The 22644-nt window shown below is 35.2% G+C and overlaps 1 protein-coding gene across 1 annotated transcript; it reads right to left on the reverse strand.

The window, feature by feature from the left end:
- LOC148659514 (semaphorin-7A-like) lies at window positions 1-21871 on the reverse strand. Its single transcript, XM_088641834.1, has 14 exons — window positions 21711-21871; window positions 15119-15264; window positions 14719-14757; window positions 13909-14004; window positions 13066-13165; window positions 12319-12426; window positions 9075-9217; window positions 8081-8259; window positions 7558-7666; window positions 6651-6846; window positions 4396-4511; window positions 3673-3818; window positions 2763-2818; window positions 1-2136 (listed from the first exon to the last, which is right to left on the reverse strand). Exons 1-14 carry the CDS (start codon window positions 21811-21813, stop codon window positions 1790-1792), a joined length of 1884 nt encoding a protein of 627 aa, XP_088497960.1. The 5' UTR covers window positions 21814-21871; the 3' UTR covers window positions 1-1789.
- Between the last annotated feature and the right edge of the window lie 773 nt (window positions 21872-22644).

A 22644-nucleotide genomic window follows, 5' to 3' on the forward strand; every position in this document is an offset into this window, starting at 1 on the left:
TGCAAGTATGAACGTTCTTTATTTGCCAGGATTTTTTCCTTGTGATGCAGAAACTGGAAACGAATCAATGAAATACAAAAAAGAAATGTTTACAACAAAGCTATCTTCCAGATGCATACAATTCTAAATACATTTCTTATTGATATACACACCTACTGTAGTTCTTTTTACAGTTTTCAACAAAATATAAATAAATTAATGAAAACATTTTCACAATAGCTCAACATTCAGACACTTCAGTCACAATTATTATTATTAAAACCATATAAATATTTTGTCTAAAAACAATGGTAAAACCCTTTTAGACTGAAGATAATTGAAATTTGAATAGACTCACATTATGTGCAAATGGTTACTTTTAGAAATTCTTAAAAAATGAGTGCTCTTTTTCTTTAGCCACATCAACATCACTTGTAAGAATTTCAGTGGTGTCACTCTTCTTTCTTTGATGACTTAAAACATAGACCTTGTTGATTTGCCTTAGTTTGAATTAATGTCAAACATAAGAAAATTTTTTTTCTCCTCATTAGCTTTGGCTAGCTCATCCACAAAGTTACACAATAGTTTGAATGACTATTGTGTGACTTTAAATCCATTAGGTCTTGTAAAAAAAAGTCCCACAAATCCAGGACACTTTGTCCCTTTTAGTGACTAGTCATAAGAGGTGATTACCTCAGTTACTAGTACTATTAAAGTTGAATGCTAAATTACTAAAGCAAACCTATAAATGGTTAAAGGTCAAATCTATTATTATTATTATCCAGGTCTTAACACCTTGACTTAAAAACACTGCTCAAACCCACAGGAATTTGAATTGCGATTTGACTAGGTTTGGTATACTGCCAACAGTGAAAAAATACTTTTATGTGACTACATAAAAAAAAAAGACCACATGTTTAAAAATATAGGTTTCAAAATACTTTGGAAAGAGGGTTTCAGACAGACTAGTTTTACTTTTATACAGCATGATACTGTAACCTTCCTATGCCTCTACAGTTTTTTTTTCCAGTCAAATCTTGAAGATTTACATTCAATTTAAAAGAATGTTCCAATGAATCAATCACTCACCAGAACATGTAAAGTGCATATAAGAGAGTTTCACTCGATCATTTCCTCTATAAGCAAGATTTTCTGTATCTCTTTTAGACCCAATTTTAATTTGGCATGTTCAATCTGTAATAAACTTTGTATGACCTACAAATATAAAACTAATAATACTGTATCACTTCTTGCCACAAGGACTAATACTTACTGTAGATTCACATTAATTTACACACTAATAAAAGTTAAATGGCTTTTTCCTTCATATAAACTAAATTCTTACATTAATGTAAATTTAACAAAATTATTGAAAAACAAATTTAGAAACTACACAGTTGGGCAAATTGTAATTGCTTGACCAAGAATGGTACTTAGATTATATAAATATGCTTTATTTACTAATTCTATTAAAACCTCTTTCTAGTGACAGCAGTTCCTAAAGCTGGTTATAAGATTTCTTTCAAATTATAACCTGGATAGACTATTTGCAAAAAGTAACTTTTCAGTCACTATACATGCAGCCTTGTCCAGTTCTGGTCTTAGAGGGCTGCTGTGTCTCAAGGTTTCATCTTAGCACATCTTAGTTTTAAACTGTGCACTTTCATTAAGTCATGAATACCTCCTCCAATTTCTAAAGGTGCTAGTGATTTGAGAAGATCGAACACCTGTTGGATGTAGGGCATTCTAGGAGTGAAGGCCCTGTGCTCAAAGGGCAGGGACAGAGATCCAGCGTCTGGCTTTAAAAGGCCTAGAAACAGAGTGATGCCAAAAGGACGCTTATCAGAACTAGAGAGCTTGAAGAGACGGCTGTGGCTCCATCTCTAGTTAGCAGGTACTGTGCCACTTGCTGTTCGTAGCCATTCTCCAGAGCGATGCAGCTGTATTCACCAAGGTTCTCTTCAGCTACATTCCTTATCAAGTACAGACACTCCCCATTAGAAACTTGGCACTCTGTCTCATTTTCTTTATGGCGCCAAACATATTTTGCGTTGCGAGATTGGACCTGGCAGCTCATGTAGGAGCGGGTAGAAAGAGTAACTTCAACAGTGGCTTGAGACTTTGCATTTGGCATGTTGGAAGATGTTTGGGGTTGATCTGGAGTAGGAAAAAACAGCGTGTAAATAAAGACAAATTCCTGTTGTCATTCTATCCATTTTAAAAGATGTATAAAGTGAAAGGCTTTCTCAAATCCTTGACATCCGCATAGGTTTTACATTAATATTACTGAATTCCTTCACCCTTTTTTGAGCTTATAAAATAAGATTGTAAATGTCTAAAATGCAATTTTTTACTTTATTTTGCAATGTCTTATGAAAAGTAAATGTAAACAACAAATGGTTGAGAATTATACTGCCAGCCACGGTGTATTCCAAAATACTTGCATGCTTTTATCACATTAAATGGTGTTACAATTATTCAGACATATTTTTTAATACTAACACTATCTCAGAAAATGAGCATCCCTGCTCAGTTAAAGCTAATTTAGTACTAGTAGACTGATTCTGACAAAAAAATAATCAGTAGCATTTTATTAAATACAGCTTTAGATATTTCCTTGTTTATGTAAAAGAACCATAAGCAGACTTTTATTTTATAGAGCCTGCCAAGGTTTTTCTGTAACTGTATCTGCACAGAGCATCATATTTATTTCTACCTCACCTAAAGCAATGAAGAGAGACGGAACCATAAAAGATGAAGTAGTATAAGGAACAAATACTCACACAGGGGTTGTTTACACACTGAATAATTTCCATGATGCACTTCCTGAATTGCTGACCTGTAATGAAAATTAAAGAGACAGGTATGTAAAAGAACCATTTAATAAATATTTGAACACTAAATAATTATGTCTGTGACCACACACAACAGACCTCAAAGTCTGGAGAAATTGGGCCATTTAAAATGTTTTTCTTTAAATAGTTCAAATGAAGGAATGACTGGGTTGTGATGCAGAAGTGTGAAAAAACACTCGGTAATTTCCAATATACAAGCAATAGGGGACAGGCCAGAAAACCACAACATAGAAGTGTCTTGAGTGGAAGAAAAGTGGGTGTTTCACAGACTTGTGATTTTTTTTGCGGGGGGGAGGGGGGTATAGACTTTCTTATAGCCCAGAGCAATTAAGGAGATTTTGCCCACAATGAGGCTTACCCTATTTTCCTAACAACTGCCTTAACATATGAACATTTAAATCTACCGTGATTTAACATCCAGTTTAGAAAAACGTGCTTATTCAGGGCATATTAATCTAAATCGTAATATACAATACGGTTAAAAACAGGTTAAAAATGGGCATTCTCCGGCAATTATCATTTTAATCTGTTTGTTTCTAGGAGTTTGAAATTAAAAATCAAACAAGACGCTACTGTTTTGTATGGCTCTTATAGCTGAGCTGCTTACCACTGTGCTGTTTTACACTCATACTCTACTGGATGTGTTGCTCACTCAATCTCAGTAAAGGCTTAAGTTCTGGAGTAGTATATAATGAATGTATTATTTAAAATTCAAGAGATTCTGTTTGTCTTGCTGGATGTAATGAAAAAAAAAACATTTGAAAAAAATGTTACAATGTTATTTGACAGTTCTAAAAACCCACTGAATTTTTCACACAAGAAGAAATCAGGAACTTACTCTGTTATTCTTGTGCATTTATCTCCCTTCCAGCCACAGTATGGGTCTTGAGCTAAGACACACAGCTCACATGTTTTCCCATAGTGATCACATCTTTGCAGGTCAATCTGAACCACTTCTTCAGATGAGCCAACATATAGCTTTTTCTAAGAGAAAAAAGAGAACATAGTGACTGATCTTATGAAGTTATTGTAAAGAAGCTTTTAGCTATTCATCCTGATATTTGAATATATACAGAATTGAAACTCATAAAAGTTGCACCGTTTACATTAGTCACATAACATTTAGTGTTGCTAACCTCTTGAAGTCTTCTAGTTACCCTCCAACATATGTAATGGAAAGCTCAACTAATATCATTCCAGCAGAGTGCAGTTCTTTTTTTTAATCAAATATATATTTACAGCAATTCACACCCTTTCTTAAGGGTCCCAAAGTGAGGAATAAAAGTGGACTTTAATTGCGGTGACATGGTTATCTAATTGTTTATTTAACAACAATGTAATAGCAAAACTGAATAGTCCTAAAATGGGTTTTAATCTTAGAAATTAACAACCTTTGACTGGCCATTATCTCACCATTAGAAAAAGAAAACATTTAATTTGGTTTAAACAGTTAATTTGATTTAATATTAAGGTTCCCTAGAATTTTGTAACACTACATTACAAGTTAACAATACTTTCACTTGACAATTAGTTACAATAATAAAAAGCTAGTGAAACTAACCTTAGCTGAATCCAGAATCATAGACTGAATGTAGGTCTTCTTCTTGAATGGATAGATTTCTGAGATAATGAAGGGCTTGCCATTTGCCTCCAGAACTTTGTGCACTGCACCATTATCTATAGAGAAACACAAAGCCCACTGCATTAAGACTGCTGAAACACCTAAACCATTTAACCTTAACTCTGTGAATCATGATGACTGAAATTAAATCATTCCCAAATACTCATAGATAGGCTGGTAAAGTAAGCAGAAATGTACTGTAGAAAAGTTTTAAGTACAACAAGGATAACTTAATTGCAAAAATTGTGCCCATCATGCCTGGTGCCATCAGCAGTAATGGTATCAATATAACATTATATGATTTCAAACAATATTATATATCAAATGTATATGAATTATATAGTAATGTATATATAAATGTATTATATTTGTTATATATTATTAATGTATATACTTTAAATAAATAGTAATATTTGTTTCTGCTCTTTATAAAAAGGTTACAAGTAAAAAGTATTTCACAAATATTAAATGTAAACGTTTTTACCAGTTATTAATTTTATGCAACTTTTTGCTATAATTGTTATAGAAAGGCATTAAACATCTATAACTAAGGACTGAAAAAGAAAAGGAAGTGTATAGCTATTACATATGATTTAAGTGATATTTCTGTATTTTCAGTTCTAAGAAAACGTTTGTGTGGCTGAAAAGTCATCGCTCACTCCCCAGTTACAAGCCTTTGTGTTGCCTGATTCATTCAGAAAAGAGAAGACATTTATGAAACTGATAATGTAATCTTGCACTTGTCTCATTTAAGGTTTATTAATATGGTAATTAATAATACATTCATTCAAATAAAATATGATATATCAGCTGTTACAGAAGTAGCTTTAAAGGATCAATTAATAGGAACCTCTATTACTTATTTTTCAATAAAAAAGGGAGGCAGTTAAAATATTGTTTTTAGTTTTAAAACAAACTTGGTTTTTGCAATCATTTGACCTGTTCTGTTCTACATTCAACTGGTTAGGTTTTTCATTCTTACAGACATATTGCCTGCTTTACTGGAAGTCTAAGGTCAAATGTAGTTACAAGAATTACCAACATATTTGCATGAGTTTCGCTGCAAGTTGTGAGGGGTGTTAAAGGAAGAGACTTTCCCCAGCATTTTTAACAAAGACCCCTGGGTGTTGGTGTGAAAACATTCAGAATCCCCAAAACCATAGTTTCCTTCACGTGCGCCCACAAAGGAAGGTTTGAATTGATATGAAATACATTAAAGCTTCCCCATAAGTAGGTCCATGTTTCAAACTGTGTGTTGTGTACTTCTTACAATGAATCATTGGAAAAAGAAGCCTTAATATACATATCTTCTCAGTTTATTTGAAGCCTTGGGAGTCTTTTCCAGATTTAGAGAAGATTTTATTGCTGTACATATGTAAAAAAAAGGTTACACATGTCCATACCAAAAAATGAAAGAGACTGAACCAAACAATTTGAAGAAAAATAAGAAAATATTACTATATGTACAGTATGTGAAATTAAGCTGCTTCTTTATAGTCTAATTTCTGTTTAGTTTTAATCTTAAAAGTGACAAATCTTTTAACTTCATCACTTTAAACAGTCCCATGAAAATCTCAAAATTGAGTTCACGTGTAGTTTTCCTGATTTTTACTAAATGGAAATCTTTAGAACTGCACATTTTCTTGAAATAGCAGATACTGTAGCCTCTCATGCTGTAATGTTTATTTTACATTGTACAGACTGACAATGCAGAACATATTAAAATACATTTGGTTTAGAATTCCATACTCTGTATAGGGGTAAAACCATAAAACAGACTTTAGACTCAAAAGAGTTATTTTCCGCAATAATCCATCCACTATTTTCTAACTGTATTATTCTATACATTGTTGCAGGCAAGACAGAATCCTGGCAAACTTTTCCAAACCACAGAAGGCTAAATTAAACACTTCTTTGTGCGAAGTTCTTAATTTCATCTACATTTCAAACCTTCAGCTGCAGCAGTTTAAAAACTAATTCCCAGTCAGAATTACTGCAGATGACAAGCTGTTCATAAACGTTCTTGCAGGTAAATCAGATGTAGAGAAGTATTTGTAGGGTATTTCTCTGGCAATCCTGTCTTATCCTGCAGCTTGAGATAAATTTAGTAAAAGCCAAGGAGCATATCAAGCATACCTTCAAAGATAAAAAGAGAATTCCTGTATATGGCAATAAGACTTCAGCATGTAACTCACCTAAAGACATCAGCAGGACAGTGTGTGACGAGTTGGCATGACGTTTCACCACATCCACTTGAATCTGTCTGTAATGTCGATGACTAACCATGAAAGGAGCAGTCTGGTCAATAGGCTTGACCCAATCTTCCATCTCTGGGTTGTCTTTTATTATATTCAGGACATCCATGTTCAGTTTTGTACTGTCACTAACACACTGAAGTACAGAAACATTTTTTTAAACAGATGCCACAGAAATGGCCTTGTCAGACCTCATTTTCATATTTAAGCAATTATTTTAACCATTTGAATCCCACATTTCCGATCAATAACCGTTACTCAATATGGCTCACTACTACATGCCTCTTGCTTTTAACTCAGATTTGTGCAATTCATCCTGCAATTCAGGATGGATTAAAGCATTTATCATTATACAACCCTTTAGGTATTTCAAAAAGTTTCTTTTCAAAACCATGAACCAAGCAGTTTCATTTTTTTAAATCCTTATCATGCCTACCACTAATTTCTTCAAAGATGTGGAATCTTTTACTGAAAGAGTTTAAAAAGCATTTTTAAACAGAGTATATATCAGGTTTTACCGAACTTGCAAGTCTGAATATTTAAATGCATGAATAACAGTATTGATAAGTATACAGTAGGTTCTCATCCAGCAACCCACTTACAGCTCAAATCACTTTCAGATCATCTCTCAACTACCTACATGAATGACTAAAATGTTATACCTGTCTCTTTCAGATTAAATTTATCATTAAAAGCCAAGTTACTCTTACAGCCATGCATACAATATAAATTTAAAGAGTCAACAAAGCAAAGAAAGAGCTTCAGCTGACGACTTTTTTAAGTCCCAATATTAGCTGGTGAACAGGGCAGGAAAAAAAAGAACAGAATGCAGAAATTCTTCCCTTACCGTTCCAGGCCTGGGATTTGGAAGACTTTGTGTACGGCCCTTAATATTTGACTGTGTGAATACACGGTCAATCTCATCCATCATGTAAATACAAACAGCTGTTGCATTCCTAGAAAAGATAATTAACTCTCAAACAGAATGCACTGAGTCATCATAGAAGGCTATACAATAATTAGTTACAAATAAACAAATTGTTTGGTAATACCTTTGCTACGTTTTTACTAGCACTTAGTTTGTACTAGTTTGAACATAATCAATGAGTGTACCTGTAATACAAAGATATCAAGTAATGTTTCCATTCTTGTATACTGGAGTTGCGTGTTTTCATTTACTTTGGGTTCCCTGCCTTTAATAATTATTGTGAGAAAGCAAAGAGAACCATACAGAGCTATAAACTTCACTCAAGTGTCTCCTAGTTATATCTCTTCACCTGTAAGGTGGGTCAATCTCTTATTTCATTTGAAACATTTGATATTTAATTGATTTGTTTATATAGTTAATGTAATCCCTAATGAACACTTACCAGCGACTAGAAAAGAGTGCATACACCTTACTCTGTCTCCAGTCATCTGCATGCAACACAAAGACATCCAGCAGGCGATTAAAGAAAATTTTCTCTGAAGGGATTCCACATAAAAGCCTGGTACTCAGAATTGAAGTCCATTTTTTCTGCAGTATATTTTTAGGACCCCCTAGATCAGCCTGGCACAGAACAAAATGACATACTGTAAGAGCTACAAGTAGTTGATCTGAATGTTGGTACCAATTCACTACTGTTCATAGTGATGCACAGTGCTGAAATAGCCATAAGAAATTCAAATGTTAAGAAATTACATATTCTGTACATCCAAAAAAGAGGAGTAGCAGTGCCCAATTAAAAGAACAGTTTCAAAATGCCAGAATCACTTTGTCATTTTCATTAATCTTAGGTAAGTGTAAAATTATTAAAATACTTTACTTTTACGTTCTTAATTACAACAAAAGACCTTGGAATGTCAGACTAATAAATGTAATTGCTTTCAATTAACTACAACTGATAAAATATTTATTAGATTTTTTCTTATTGCTTGATGTGGATCAATAATGAAGTGTGTGATTAATATTATAGCACAAAACATGCAGTTTATAATATTTAGAATATTTTACATATCTAGCCAATATTTAATATATATTAATTGTGAAAAGCAGATGTGTAATATTTTCAAATATTTTGTCCTTTTTTTATTAACAAGTGGTTCTGTAAGAAATTGCAGTAATGACTAGAGCAGTTCAGTCCTCAATTAAAATACAATTGGTCTTGTATTGGTCTTGTAATTAACTCTAGAGTGACAGACCTGACAGAAAAGATATTTCACATGCTAAAGTAAAAAGGACATTTCTTTGTATAGATATATACTATTACAATTAAAATACTGCTACAACTATGTATTGTGGAGTATTTGACAGATTGAAGAGGTGTCCTCAGATTTGCCTTCATTAAATGTTATGAGTTCAGAATGTGCACAACTGGTACGTACCCTGCAAATCTGGATAACACGGGAGATCCAGAGATCTGCCTCAGGATGTTCATCCAGATTTTTCTCTCGGAGGAAGGCATAGATTTTGTCTTGAAACCCATCACCATTTCTTCTGCTCAGTGTCATACCAACATATTGTTGTTCTAAGAAAGGGTGATAAGGATGGTTTTTAATAGCCAGGCAATGTAATGCCATGGTTCTAGTTCAGAAGAGATGAAGCCATTTCATGCAGATCTTCTTCCTATCACACACAGTTAAAAATATTTATTGACGCATCTATCTAGGTGGCACACAGCTAGTAATTTAGCTGCAGTATGAATTCTCCAACACACCTGTAAGAGACTTCAAACACATGTATGTTTTTACCTTCTTGTATGTGCAATGAAACCTTTCAAACTCATTATATCATTTTATAAATATCAATATTTACTGCACTTCCAAAAGCTTTATGTGTAGTTGTAATAATACTCAGTGTTTCTACTTAGTGGCAGACAAATACCAAAAAAAGTAAAAAGAAATTAATTACTTTATGGTACTTAGGTAAATTACAGCAAATACTGATTACTATCCACAACCATCCCTATATAATGAACAAATAGTTCATAGGTTCAGCATATGAAATGGTATGAAAAAGTGTTTGCCCCCTTCCTGATTTCTTATTTTTTTGCATGTTTGTCACACTGAAATGTTTCAGATCATCAAACAAATTGAAATATTAGACAAAGACAACACAAGTAAACACAAAATGCAGTTTTTAAATGAATATTTTTATTATTAAGGGAAAAAAAAATCCAAACCTACATGACCCTGTGTGAAAAAAGTGATTGCACCCCCCCGTTAAAACATAAATCAACTGTGGTTTATCACATCTTTGGAAAGCTGAGTTCAATTTCTCTAGCCACACCCAGGCCTGATTACTGCCACACCTGTTCTCAATCAAGAAATCACTTAAACAGGACCTGCCTGACAAAGTGAAGTAGACCAAAAGATCCTCAAAAGCTAGACATCATGCTGCGATCCAAACAAATTCAGGAACAAATAAGAAACAGAGTAATTGAGATTTATCAGTCTGGAAAAGGTTATAAAGCCATTTCTAAAGTTTTGGGACTCCAGCGAACCACAGTGAGAGCCATTATCCACAAATGGCAAAAACATGGAACAGTGGTGAACCTTCCCAGGAGTGGCCGGCAAACCAAAATTACCCCAAGAGCGCAGCGACGACTCATCCAAGAGGTCAGAAAAAACCCCACAACAACATCCAAAGAACTGCAGGCTTCACTTGCCACAGTTAAGGTCAGTGTTCATGACTCCACCATAAGAAAGAGACTGGGCAAAAATGCCCTGCATGGCAGAGTTCCAAGACGAAAACCACTGCTGAGCAAAAAGAACATAAAGGCTTGTCTCAGTTTTGCCAGAAAACATCTTGATGATCCCCAAGACTTTTGGGAAAATACTCCGTGGACTGCCAAGACAAAAGTTGAACTTTTTGGAAGGTGTGTGTCCCATTACATCTGGCATAAAAGTAACACAGCATTTCAGAAAAGGAACATCATACTGTACCAACAGTAAAATATGGTGGTGGTAGTGTGATGGTCTGGGGCTGTTTTGCTGCTTCGGGACCTGGAAGACTTGCTGTGGTAAATGGAACCATGAATTTTGCTGTCTACCAAAAAATCCTGAAGGAGAATGTCCGGCCATCTGTTCGTGACCTCAAGCTGAAGCGCACTTGGGATCTGCAGCAGGACAATGATCCAAAATACACCAGCAAGTCCACCTCTGAATGGCTTAAGTAAAACAAAATGAAGACTTTGGAGTGGCCTAGTCAAAGTCCTGACCTGAATCCGATTGAGATGTTGTGGCATGACCTTAAAAATCGGTTAAGGCTCGAAAACCCTCCAATGTGGCTGAATTACAACAATTCTGCAAAGATGAGTGGGCCAGAATTCCTCCACAGCGCTGTAAAAGACTCATTGCCAGTTATCGCAAACGCTTGATTGCAATTGTTGCTGCTAAGGGTGGCCCAACCAGTTATTAGGTTTAGGGGGCAATCACTTTTTCACACAGGGCCATGTAGGTTTGGATTTTTTTTTCCCTTAATAATGAAAACCTTCATTTAAAAACTGCATTTTGTGTTTACTTGTGTTATCTTTGTCTAATATTTCAATTTGTTTGAAATATTAGACAATTTCAGATGATCTGAAACATTTCAGTGTGACAAACATGCAAAAAAATAAGAAATCTGGAAGGGGGCAAACACTTTTTCACACCACTGTACAGTATACTGTATGTAGGTGGGGGCTTCATATCAGGAAACAATTAGTGATGTAGGTAGAATAGAGTTAAAGGCAAATATGAAGAGCTCTACAGCTAAACATGCATTTGCATATACTGTATAAATACATTTTCCAAAACTGAGACTAAGAATTTGTAGGTATCTAAAAATATAAAATCTTAAATATAAGACCATTAATATAATAATAATAATAATTGCTTACACTTATATAGCGCTTTTCTGGACACTCCACTCAAAGCGCTTTACAGGTAATGGGGATTCCCCTCCACCACCACCAATGTGCAGCATCCACCTGGATGATGCGACGGCAGCCATAGTGCACCAGAACGCTCACCACACATCAGCTATCAGTGGGGAGGACAGCAGAGTAATGTAGCCAATTCATAGAAGGGGATTATTAGGAGGCCATGATTGGTAAGGGCCAATGGGAAATTTGGCCAGGACACCGGGGTTACACCCCTACTCTTTTCGAGAAGCACCCAGGGATTTTTAATGACCACAGAGAGTCAGGACCTCGGTTTTACGTCTCATCCGAAGGACGGCGCCTGTTTACAGTATAGTGTCCCCATCACTATACTGGGGCATTAGGACCCACATGGACCACAGGGTGAGCACCCCCTGCTGGCCCCACTAACACCTCTTCCAGCAGCAACCTTAGTTTTTCCCAGGAGGTCTCCCATCCAGGTACTGACCAGGCTCACACCTGCTTAGCTTCAGTGGGTTGCCAGGTGTGAGTTGCAGGGTGATATGGCTGCTGGTGTGAGTGTAGGTCTGAGGCTGGTGTAATATGATTTCAAAGACTTTCAAAGATTACTGGAAAAGTAGGCACAGCATTTCACAGTTGTAATATTAGGATTGATTTCACTCACCTACTGTTTTAGGCTGTGCCTATTACTCATGTTTAACCTGGCTGAGTGTACACCACATTTGAAAAAAAGGTCTGAGGCTCACCAGTCTTGGGTGAATCTGACCAGACAGATCCTTTCTTTCCCAGACACCTGCGGATTCCTCCCTGGTTTCTAGTAGAGTGCCTATTTGCTGTGCTGTAAAGCTCATCATCTGAAAAGAACAAAACAAGAGAATCACTTACCAGAGCATTGAGTCTCAAACCCTGGAAACAGATGCTTTGGAATTTTGGTTTATGATATTCTAATTCTAAACAAATGTAAATGGAATGAATCTTAATGCCATTTTTGCTAAAATGGTAAGTCATGCCTACAAGTGGACAGTTTTAATGATGTTAGTTAAGAATTTTAACAAGCGTGGCTTTTATTTGTGAGTAACAGAAGATTTGTAACATAAATGTTAAAGATTTAAGGGCTAACACTTATAGAATAATTTGTTGATGGTCTCTGCAAAGTTGTTTCTGTGGAGTATGTTCCTCACCATGAGACCAGGAAGACCAGGAGACTTAAACAGGCTACTCAGCCACATAGTTGATGCCGATTTCCAAACGTCCATGAGGGAACACCTTCAATTGATCACTCGCTACCTAATAAAAGAGCTAGATGACCTCCCCTTATTTGAAATCTCTCTCTTCTCATTTTGATTAACTCATGGGCCAGAATGATCTCTACTTTGAAAAATGCAACGTGTGAGAGAAAAATGATAACTTAAAATCACAAAAAACGAACAAGAAAACATTCTCTATATACAGTAGTACCTTCAAAGAGCAGACATTTTAATTCAGCAACTCACCAACAAATAGTGATGCGACTGGTTCTCTTGGTGAGTATGGGGAAGCTCCTGCACCATCGTATATTCTAGTGCTATCACATTTGCCAGATTTGTCTTTGTCCTGTGTAACATTACAAGGCAAACATAGGTATACACAGAAAATTTGACATGTAAGTTACCATGACCATATACTGAATAATCAAATCTACAATAATCCCAAGGATCAGAAATAAAAAAAACACTGCCTTTTTTTTTATAACTAGAGATTTTTTCAGCTATATTTCAAAAGTTACAATTAATTTTCTTGTTATAAGACTTTGCAATTTATCCACATATGCCTGTTCACATTGAATTGACAGCTTTTGTGCTTTTGGTATTTATATGCAATGCTTCAATATATTACTATTTAAATTCATTTAGATTTAGATTCAATTTTTTTAGATTCAAATTTAGATTCAATATATTACTATTTAAATCTGGAAATATTCTTATGACATTGGCCTTTAATTAAACTACATATATTTAGAGCTAGAAACATGACAACAATTTTATGGGCACTGCAACAAACAGCAGTAGTGAAACAAAATAGAAACCGGACAGTTTTCCTAAGTAACACCTGACACAGCTGTGTATCAACACTGGATTGCACTGACATACTGTGGAAAAACATTTTTTTCATCGACAGTATGTTTCCAAAGGTAATGTAGCATTACCAGCTTCAATCTTAAAAGTTTCCAAAATGTCGATTTTCACCTGTAGCTCGTGCTGGTAAGATCACTATACCACATATTCAAGAGGTGATCTGGGGAACAGTGGGCAATGCTAAATGATGCTAAAATAATTGTATGAATTAATTTCACAAACCATGTAGCAGCATAATGGTGCACCTCCATTTGTTCCACATACAAAGAGGGAATCATTGTTCTTGTACATAATAGTGATGTAATTTTTACATGTATCCTGCATAAAACACAGAGAAAAAAATGAAACCACCAGTTTCTTAAGTTACAGTATATACCACCTGTCTGCTTCTACACATATACAGTAAATACCTTTAAATAGCTCATTGACTACTGCCTGTGTAGATCCATCATTCCCACACGTAGAGAAGTAACGTATTACAACCATTTCTAGATGATAATGAGTAGATGTGCAGTATCAGTTTAAAGCCCTCTGATAATGTATATGTTTAATACATTAATAGCCATATTGTATTCAACAGAAATTTTTCAAGAAAGAATAAATTACACAGTAGTAACAGTAAACTTCTACTGTTTATCTATGAGACAATTTCTACTTATGAACTTGCCAGTAATGTTGGTAACAAATGTCGTCAGTAATGGTCATTTCTGATTAAATCAGACTATTTTTATCTAATGCTGTCCAACAGATCCTATGTAAGTCTTATTAGTGTCCTGCAAGCTGCATTTTCAGTCAAAGGACAGACTAGTAAAAAAGGTCAGCTTTTCTTTTCTTACTTTACACTTGTGACTCTATGATTTTATTTGTTCATTTGATCAGCTGTCAAGAATGAAGAACCATCCTCCCCCGTTTTGTGTGCTATTGATGTAATAAAGCATTATTTGTGTATTTCTCTAATGAAAGGAAATGTTATATTTTTCCCACGGAAAGTCCCTTCCAAAACAAAGTATAATATGTATTTAAAAAACTTACCACCTTGTTACATTCCTGTTTGAATGAAGGGAATTTAATCTGTAAGGTACAAACAAATGTGAAATTGTTTAACCAGCTCCCTTTTTATTTGATCTTATATAAAGCAGCCATTTCTGAAAAATGTAAACAGAGACAATTAGGCAAGGAGTTCATGTAAAGTTTATCCCTGACAATATTATCAAAAAAACATTATATAAACATTATATTACATTATTAATTTTGTTTTCTATGGCATATACAGTAAAAGATACTGGAGAGACCACTGTGTGTGACTAGGATAAAGAAAAAACTTTTAGTACAATGGAAAGAGTGCCAGTAGTGGCATATCATATCAAGCAGTGAATTTTGCTTGCAAAAAAAAAGTATGTCTGAGCATGATTTGCAAAAAAACAAAGCTTACCTCTCTGGATTGATTCAATGATGTAAAATCGATGTGGAAAAGTTTGTTGTGGCCTCCCACATAAAGCATTTCTTTACTGTCATCAGGCAGGAGAAACACTGTGTAGCTGTGATCCTCTTTGAACTGGTATCTCATGAACTCTCCATCTGCAGAGGAATGGATAGAATACATCAAATATCATTAGACCAAAGGAAATCTAAAAAGAATTTGAAGAACATAACAAATATTTTAACCTACTTAAATGCAAACTGCATTAATTCACATTAAGATTATCCCCGCATATGAAATCTGGATCTACAAATGTAAATGAAATCTGGATCTACAAATGTAAATGCTTTATATGATTGTAAACATTAGATAAGTGCTGTGCAGCTCATTTATTTGTATGGGCGTCAGGAGCCGCCCATTAAGGGGGGGGGGGTACTGTCACACCCTCTGCAGCCAGAGGGCGCTCCTTCTCTGTCCTGTCTCTTGTTTCCGGTGCTTTGCTGTCCTTCCGGTGTTTCTCTCTCTCTGGGGCTATATATTTCTAGGTCTTTCATTTGCCTTTGCTCAGCATTGATGTTCGGATGTCCTGAGACCCAACTAGCACCAGGTCGCCCCACGTCCTCTACCTGAGGGCATTGGTTTCTATACGGCATTTCCTGAACAGCTGAGCCCAGGCTAACCCCCCTGTTTCGCTGCTACGCATAGGGTCTTTTACGCTCTCCTGACATTCCAGGGTTCGTCCTTTCCGACATCCGTGACAAGGACAAAAGACAGGGTAGTTGAGAAGAGGCATGGGGCATGTGAAAAAGGAGTACCAAAACTCCTTTTAGAGGATTCAGAAGGAGACAAGTCTGTCATTATGAGAAATGGGAAAGTGTGATTCTAGTTTCAGCATTTTTTTGTCTCTAATTTTTGGTTTCTTTCTGTAATAGGAGATCCAAAACCCCGTCTGTGAGGACGCAGATGGAGAGATTGGTGTGATCAAGGCCGTTAGAGGTGAAACGGGAAACTATGGGGTTGGAGAGATCGTTGATCCTCGCAGCCCTGACATGTTTCCTGAAATGGTCTTCTAGTCTCCGCCAATGTAAATAGCTGGGCATTTTCTGCAAGAGATGCAGTAAATAAGGTTGCTGGAAATACATAATGTCATCTGGGTGAACCAGAATTGTCCAAAGGAAATGCTCTAGCTGGTCATTAGACCTACTTGAATATATATCCTATATACCCTGTATGATTATATTCACTTCACAAGCCAATTTAAGGTTATGACCAAAATATCAAAACTTATTACTAAATCTTATTTTCTCTGTACTGTTATCTACATCTTTGTGGAAATATTTGTTTTCAAAATATGTAAGGTAGAATTTTTTTTATTTGGGTTTGCATTCATATTTTGATGTAGAATTTTATTTTAAATTCATACATATGGGAGCTGATATTGTCTATGTCAACAATGCATGCTAAAGGCTTATTTTCTTTTTAAATAAAACATTATAAACATCACAATTATCAGTTGACTAGCTGTGAAGATTGGTAACAAACTTCTAAGTGGCAGCACAGTTTTAACTAGAAAACTAGAATGTACTACATGTCATTACATTGGCTAAACTAACAGTGGTCTTGCCTATGCTGGTAAGGACAAAGCCTGAAACTAAAAATCTTCTTTATGAAGTTTCTAGTTCTGCAGCATACAGCAGCAACAGTATCACTTCCATTTTTATTTAAAATGTTTCATGAATACTTCCTCCAACATAGAGAAAAGAAGAAATCAAAACTTCTAGTGCATCACAATGGAAAGGAAACCAAAACAGTTATTTAATTTAATTCACCATTTGACCACATCTATGTAACTTTTCTTAAGGCTGTTGAGGCTCTTCTAGCTGGGAAAAAAAATTCAACCTTAACACTTCTCAAATTAATTACTTATCAATCCACCCTAGAGCATGCTGTTGGTTTTTCACACTAGTCTCTATCTCTTTCTGCTCTGCATGCAGCCTGAAAGATTCCAGTAATTTTTATAGAAGGTTTTCTGTAAGACAACAGTAAGTACAGTAGTGCCTTCCAAATACAGTACAGTATGTTGGATGCTGAAGTGATTATTGAGACCAACGATCTTTTCCAACAAAACACAAAATTACAAAAAAATAAAAAATGAAATGTAAATATTTCTATGAGTAGCTTGCTTGAGGATTCTTAATATTCCTTGAAATTTTTTTATCAAGTTTAGGTTTCCACATTTTTAGGTATAACTCCTCAAACTGAACGCACACAGCTTTGAATAATTTAATACCATACACCGCAATGAAAGGAAAGTTAACAGTACAATAAGTTAATATATCTATTAATATGTGAGAAAACAAATACAATGTAACTCTCATTAAGTAAAGAATAATGCTACCCGTTGCAAAGCTCTGCTAAATATGTTTATGGGAAATACAATCAGTTGAAAGAATGTGCGACTTAGACTGGTTTGTATTGCATCCTTCATGCTAATGTTTCCAGATGCTTTTTTTTCGTAAAATAATTTTGTTAATTAATTTTGTTAAAGTTAATTTGAATTATAATCTGTTAAACAGAAGCATTTTAAATAAACACAGTTTTTAGTTCAAACATAAAATAATCACAAAGTTATCTTGGAGGAAGTTTCTCATATGAAAAGCACAGCACCTAACCATGGTCAATGCTTCAAAGTAGCAAACATAGCTGTATTTTGTGATCCCAGGAAACAATCAGCAAAAAAAATGAATAAAGTACCTCCAGAAAGTAAGAAGGTTCCAGCACAAGAACAACATTCTAAGTGTAACTACTACAACCAATTCAAAAAGTTACCAATACCCAACAAAGACACCTGAGAGCAGATAAAATGTATTCAGGGAGAATTCGGGATAAGGAATCTGACTGAGGCATTCTGTACAAGGTGCAGATTTGATTCATAACTATAAGATAGCAATAAAGGGAAGATTAACTGGGCTGTCCGAAATGTTTTTAACTGGGTGAGATATCAGCAATCTCTTGTTTATCATGTTTAACTTCTTAGTTTTTGTCAGACTGAAAAAGACAAATGAGAACTATCAGCTCACCCAGCTGTTAATGCTCTACTGACAGTAAAAGGCAGATATTCCTCTTCCTTTAAAAACATTCAGTCAGGTGTGCCTCAGTAAATCATTCTATGGAGTTATCCCAAATACAATTTGTTTCCCAGTTCCTGGAGTACTACTTGTTAAATCTATTCCCATTTAATTTCCAGGACATTTATCTTTCTATTGGGTTCCATTCTTATCTAGAAACAAAACACTGAGATTAACTATACCAGAGTTTTCAACATGCAGTACATTGGTCACCTGATTTTCATAATCCAGTATTAATTGAAGTCATGACAAGAACAAAGCCTTGTTTTGACATTTAAAAAACTGCATCCTTTTGATTTCTAAATAATAAAGGAGCAAGAAGGAAAGGCATCTTATCATTACATTTATTAATTAAATAAACTGTAGGGTGCTGTAACTGTAGGGTGCTTCTCAAAAAGAATAGGGCCAAATCCCCCGAATCTTTCTCAATCATGGGTTCCTAATAATCCCCATCTTTGAGTTGGCTTCATCACTCTGCTCTCCTCCCCACTGTTAGCTGGTGCATGATGAGTGATCTGGTGCACTTTGTCTTCTATCGCATCTCAGGTGTGTGCTGCACATTGGTGGTGGAGGGGCATCAAAATTGTGTGCAGTGTGCAGAAAAGCGCTATATAAGTGTATGGAATTATTACTTTTAACTAAGAGTGTGAAGTGTCCTAATAAAATGCTGCATTGATATGATGTGAAAACATTAAAATCAAGAGCATCTATAAGATACTCTCTTCATGCATATATTATTTGACAAAGTCATATGAGAGGACCAATTCCAAACCAATGTTGAAACAAAGACCCATCAATGCAAATGGAAACTTAGAATGAGTACATGATGTGAAAATAGGAGAATTTCCTTGCTCAAACAAGGAAATAATTGGAAATTGGTTAAATAATTTCCTGTAAAGTTCACTCTTAATGTTAGCAGATGACACTTCAAAAACATTTAGATAGTATTTTAAACTGGGAAAACATCTGTTAAATGCTGTTTAACGTAGGCAAAAGTTATTACATGCAGACACCAAAACCATAAACTAAAAGATTCAAAACATAAAATACTGAGCTTGAACAGGCTTCTAAAGAAAAAAGACTTTGGTGTTTATGTTGACACATCATTTAAATTTTATATTTAAATATAAAGGAAAGGCAGTATTATAATTCATTGTTAAAAGTACAGGATTTAAATGAAGGGATAGTATTTTAAAATTGTACTAGTAAACCTCATTTAGGGTATTCTGAAAAATGTTAGTTACAACATTAGAAAAATATTTTGTGTCTCTGGTATCAGTTCAGAGAAGAGCAACCAAGTACATATTTGCACTTAAGGGAACGAAAGAACTAAATAAATATTAATTTGCTTACGTTTTTATTTTCTGTAGTAATAAAATACAGACATAGATCATTTATATCTAACTATATGGACGAGACACTAGTAATTATTCACTTTACTCATGTTGCTCTTAGTAGAATAATGTTGCCCTTCTCTCACAAGATATCACATGTGGTTATGCTGATAAGTAGTGTCTGGTACTTGTATTTTATATTATGTGTCCCTGACCAAAGGAGATCAGCCAAGAGAGAGTGTTAGGAGGTTTTTTTTATTCGTGCTGGAGTAGACTGGCTAGCCAGTGTGTGGGACTTGGTGAGTTATGTGTTAGCTTAAGATATAGCAAATGATGCTAGGTTTTTACAGGTTCCAGACAGTCAGGTTGAATGGTACTTTTCCATGCCTAATGGTGAAAAAATGAACTGTTAAGGAACAGGAGTGGTTTGCTAGATAAAGGGCAACAGGAGGCGATAGCACTTGGAGGAGGGAGGCCGTGCCTGTTACAATATGTACCAACAGATGTACCAACAGTCTCTAGATTTTGTACAGAAAAGCATGGCGAAATTTTGGATGATTTTGAAAGTTTTTTTTAAAGGACTGGATGCTTAAGTTGACCCATCAAAGTTGACCCTTTCCTAGGCTTAGGTTAAAGTAAAGGTAAGACTGAGTTAAGGTCTCGTGGGAGTGAATCATAGGGAAGTCATGGTGCTGAGAGATATATAGGCCCTATGAAGTAAAGAGAGAGCACTCAACACTTGAACGAACATCCTAAAAGAAAAGGACAAGAGAAGGAAGGAGTTTACTAAATCTCCCTGACAAGGGGACATGGCCACTTTGATCAACAGCATGATCTATGATTCTAGAGGTGGTCATGCAGTAGTGAAAAAGACTGAGTTTGGCCACTTAATAAAAAGAAAGCAAACCAGCTATGCTGGTTTATACAACATTTTATTGTAGTCTGAAAGACAGTATTGTAATTGGGAAGGTGACTTATGTATCGGACAGGGAAATGTCCAGAGTAGTAGTGTTGTTTAGTTCCAGTGGAACCAAGTGTAAACCAGTAAGTACTACTTCTTGACTGGCAGGCTGACTAAAGTGTTTTCAGTCTTATCTGGCATCTGTAACTTTTAGGTTTGTTCCATGCTGAAAAGAGAAGAAAGAAAAAACAATGTCTGGGCTGTGGAACTTCGGGTGTAAGCCTACTGTACATCCAAAAAAGGCTCCACAGCCGAAATTCTTCTCTTTTAAGCATGGAATAAACCTACTACTTGTTCCTTTGCAGTCCACACATGCTGATGCAGCTACCCACCAGAACTTTCTGTAATTTATGATTTCTTCAAGCCTCTTCAAGATGCTCAGAAGCTCACGTTGAGTGCAGCCTCTTTCCACTGATTTCCCTCTCTTTACTTCTTTTTGGCTTTTAATCTCCCTTGTTTTCTATAACTGTCCTATATTTGTAAGTACTAGGACTAATAAAGGGGATAATACAATACAATGTCATAGAATCAACAACCACTACTATCTGAATTTAGATCTGAAAACCTAAAAACTGAAACAACACTGCTATGAACTAAAAATACTTTGATAAAACACCTTATGTGCAGCAACTTTCCTGTAATGACGTTTTTTAAATTATTACAAAAAACCAATTATTCTAGTATATCTCATTTTTGCAGTACTTCTATACTTCTATAGCGCTGGGAATCCCACAGATTATCGTGTATTAAATATATTTAGATTAAATAGAATTTCATTTTTTCTGGAGTCTGTCACTAAAAAGACCCTAGACAGTAACAAAATCTTACTGTAATTACCTAATGTTCAATGAGATTTGATAGGAATAACAACAGTACAATTATTGATTTACAGTAAAATTGTGTGTCGTTGTTAGATTAAAATGAGAAGCGTGTCAATTTGGCTTTATAGCTTGTTGATAGCTGATAGTATTGTTTCATTTGGTAGAAAAACGCCTATTCTTTTCTAAACAATAATGTTTTTTCCCTCATTTTATCCCACTCTTAGAGATTTCATATCACAAATGGCATAACGACGTAAAGTGAATTATGTAGTAGAAAAAACGTACAATTAGCTTGAATTTACTATTGGACTTTACGTACTGTACAACCTTAACACAAATGTAGCAGCGCTCCGAACTTACCCGTCGCGTGTAAAACCACCCTCGGTGTTTGATTGTTATCCAGTGCTAGCAGAAGAACTAGATTGAAATAAAAAGGTATAAAAATACGCATTTGGCAAATCATTATTAAACGTGCCTCAAACTCTCTGCCACTGACACAGATGTACTGTGAACTGCTATTTAAGTGCCCAGCCCACATACAGTAGGAAGTAAGCAGGAGGCGGGCGCATAGTATATAATATTCCATTACAGATCTAAAGAATATTTAACTCTAATTAAATACTTCTACAGATTTTACTTGCTTCACTTGGTGTGTTAGTTCATGGTAATGTCAACGTCATAATTATTTTATTTTGTGGAATCCCTAACTTCATGACAATGAAGACTTTAAAATAAGAACTTAAGCCTGCAGAGCAGAAAAGCATCATAACACCAGCAGCATCATTTCTAAAAGCAATTTCTGGAAAAAATACAAATTTTAGCACTGTAAGTCATTCCAATTACTTACAGTAATTCCTAAGACCCTGAAAGGCAGGAAAATTCAAATGAGTCATTTGTCAAAAGAACATTGTTGTAAAAGAACCGCTGAGAAAACAGGAAAAGAAAGTTCTCCCTACAGTAAGCTGTACTCTAAAGCAACTTTTAATTCCTAATCAGATATGTCACAAGTGTAGTGGAAGTCTCGAACAAGCTATCCATAGCAGACATTCTGGCTTTGACAAGCGGTCAAAGCGCACACTCTGGCTTCTTTTAATAAATATTAAGATCCTTGAACAAATTAGCTATAAGTAACCAAATGAGTTAGATAGGCTGAATCCAGCTGGGCTGAACATAAGGTTACTTGTTGGTAACCTTATGATCATTATCATTGGCAGTGACCACACTGGTTTATTTTTCTCACCGCTACCCACATGATGTTTGGTGAGAATCATATTCTGTTGATGAGTTTTAGGAG

The sequence above is a fragment of the Lepisosteus platostomus genome, chromosome 7, assembly GCF_059453375.1.
Source record: "Lepisosteus platostomus isolate fLepPlt1 chromosome 7, fLepPlt1.hap1, whole genome shotgun sequence".
NCBI classification, from domain to species: domain Eukaryota; kingdom Metazoa; phylum Chordata; class Actinopteri; order Semionotiformes; family Lepisosteidae; genus Lepisosteus; species Lepisosteus platostomus.

Coding starts and splice junctions, on each gene's coding strand:
- LOC148659514 (XM_088641834.1), bottom strand. CDS start 21,813: ATGATTTGCCAAATGCGTATTTTTATACCTTTTTATTTCAATCTAGTT. Junction 14,758..15,118: donor CATTGAATCAATCCAGAGAG/GTAAGCTTTGTT, acceptor TGTACCTTACAG/ATTAAATTCCCTTCATTCAA. Junction 9,218..12,318: donor GTCAGATTCACCCAAGACTG/GTGAGCCTCAGA, acceptor ACCCTTTCTTAG/AACAACAATATGTTGGTATG.